The sequence below is a fragment of the Suillus bovinus genome (genome assembly GCF_016758785.1).
Source record: "Suillus bovinus strain UH-Sbo-P2 chromosome Unknown EDB93scaffold_331, whole genome shotgun sequence".
In the NCBI taxonomy this organism is placed as follows: Eukaryota; Fungi; Basidiomycota; class Agaricomycetes; order Boletales; family Suillaceae; genus Suillus; species Suillus bovinus.
In genome coordinates, this window is record NW_024542387.1 from 1576 (window position 1) to 2993 (window position 1418).

Here is a 1418-nt window from a genome sequence, read left to right on the forward strand (position 1 = left end):
AAAGATGTGGCATCAGAGTTATCACTGAATAAGGGGCTGTGCTATCAATTGCGCAAGTCAGATATCTATCAAATACAGCAGGTGATGTCTTCCTCACTTCAAGTTCACTCTCACTATAATCCCTTCCAGAAACCCATCCATCTGGCCTGCTAAAATATACATTCCATCGCCTGTGATGTTGGCCAGCATCCAAACCCCACTGTTGGTTGCCTGTAGGGATTAGCATGGGTATACCCCGGGGTATATGCATTGACACCTGCACCCACACCCACCAATATACCCACACCCATACCAGGGGTGTGGGTTTTCACGTGGGTACCGAAGATAGACACCCATACCCGTACCCATGGAGGGTATACCCGGGGGTGTCATTGAATTAGTACTATGAAAACAGCAATTGTAGCTACCCTAACTGTATTTGGTCCCATCCTTCCTCAAGTTCTAGCTCCTCGTCACCTACAACATCTGCGAGGTTGCTGACAGCTAAAATGTCTTCATTCTTCACCAGACCCAGCCGGCTCCAGTAACTTAAGCACAAGAGGGCACGAGTGGACTGCACATTTAAGCGAGAATGGACATGCGACAGGACAAGGCGGCCGTGGCTGAAGAGCCGCTCAACATCCACTGAAGTAGCTGTGATCAATGTTAGAAATCATTCGAAATGAGTAGGTTGCTTTTACCTTCTTTGGCCGTGTGCTGTCCACACTGGCACTGTCATCATTCTTTCTCTTTTTTGATTTGGCCTCGAGCTTCTCGTCAAGTGCAGCCTTGGCTTTCCCAGTTAGTTTGGTAATCTGTTTAGCGGCAGAATGGAAGGAGTTTGGCTGCATGACAGTAGCATGTGTTCGTGATTTAGAGTTTAGAGTTAGAGTTTGCAATACTATTTGTATGTCTTTGGAGCTTTGGAGTTGGTAAAATATATATCTGCTTACTAAACCCACACCCACAACCCATGTGGGTTTCATATACCCATGCTAATCCCTAGTTGCCTGCAGGTCCAGCTTCTTCAGAATCCTTGAACATCCTTGCTTCTATGGTGCACGTCACTTAGTCACCGCTACTTTTGTGCAGGCACCAAATTGATGCAAAAAAATTGTAACCCTAACCCCAAGTCCAAATTAGGCTGGGGCGGGAGGAGCAGCTTCGATGTTAGCATAGCTATGGTCAAGACTGCGAGCTGAACCCAATCAAATTTTTCTGGGGCCAGGTTAAGAAGTATCTTTGCGACAATTGTGATTACACATTCGACACGTTGAAGAAGAACATGCCACTTGCACTCGCATCTGTATCCATCAACATGATCCAATTATGGCAGCATCGGATGTTTTGGTGGATGGAGGCATACAGGTCAGGTCTTACTACCTGAGATGCTCAGTTGCGGGTCAAACAATTCAGTTCTGCACGCTATAAATCACACA

The 1418-nt window shown here is 46.4% G+C and overlaps 1 protein-coding gene across 1 annotated transcript; it reads right to left on the reverse strand.

The window, feature by feature from the left end:
- Positions 1-261: 261 nt before the first annotated feature.
- On the reverse strand, positions 262-640 carry EDB93DRAFT_1286612 (uncharacterized protein; the record flags this gene model as incomplete). The annotated part of the gene is made up of 1 exon (XM_041454514.1): positions 262-640. A coding segment is annotated over one exon (237 nt), but the record flags the coding sequence as incomplete, so codon positions are not given.
- Between the last annotated feature and the right edge of the window lie 778 nt (positions 641-1418).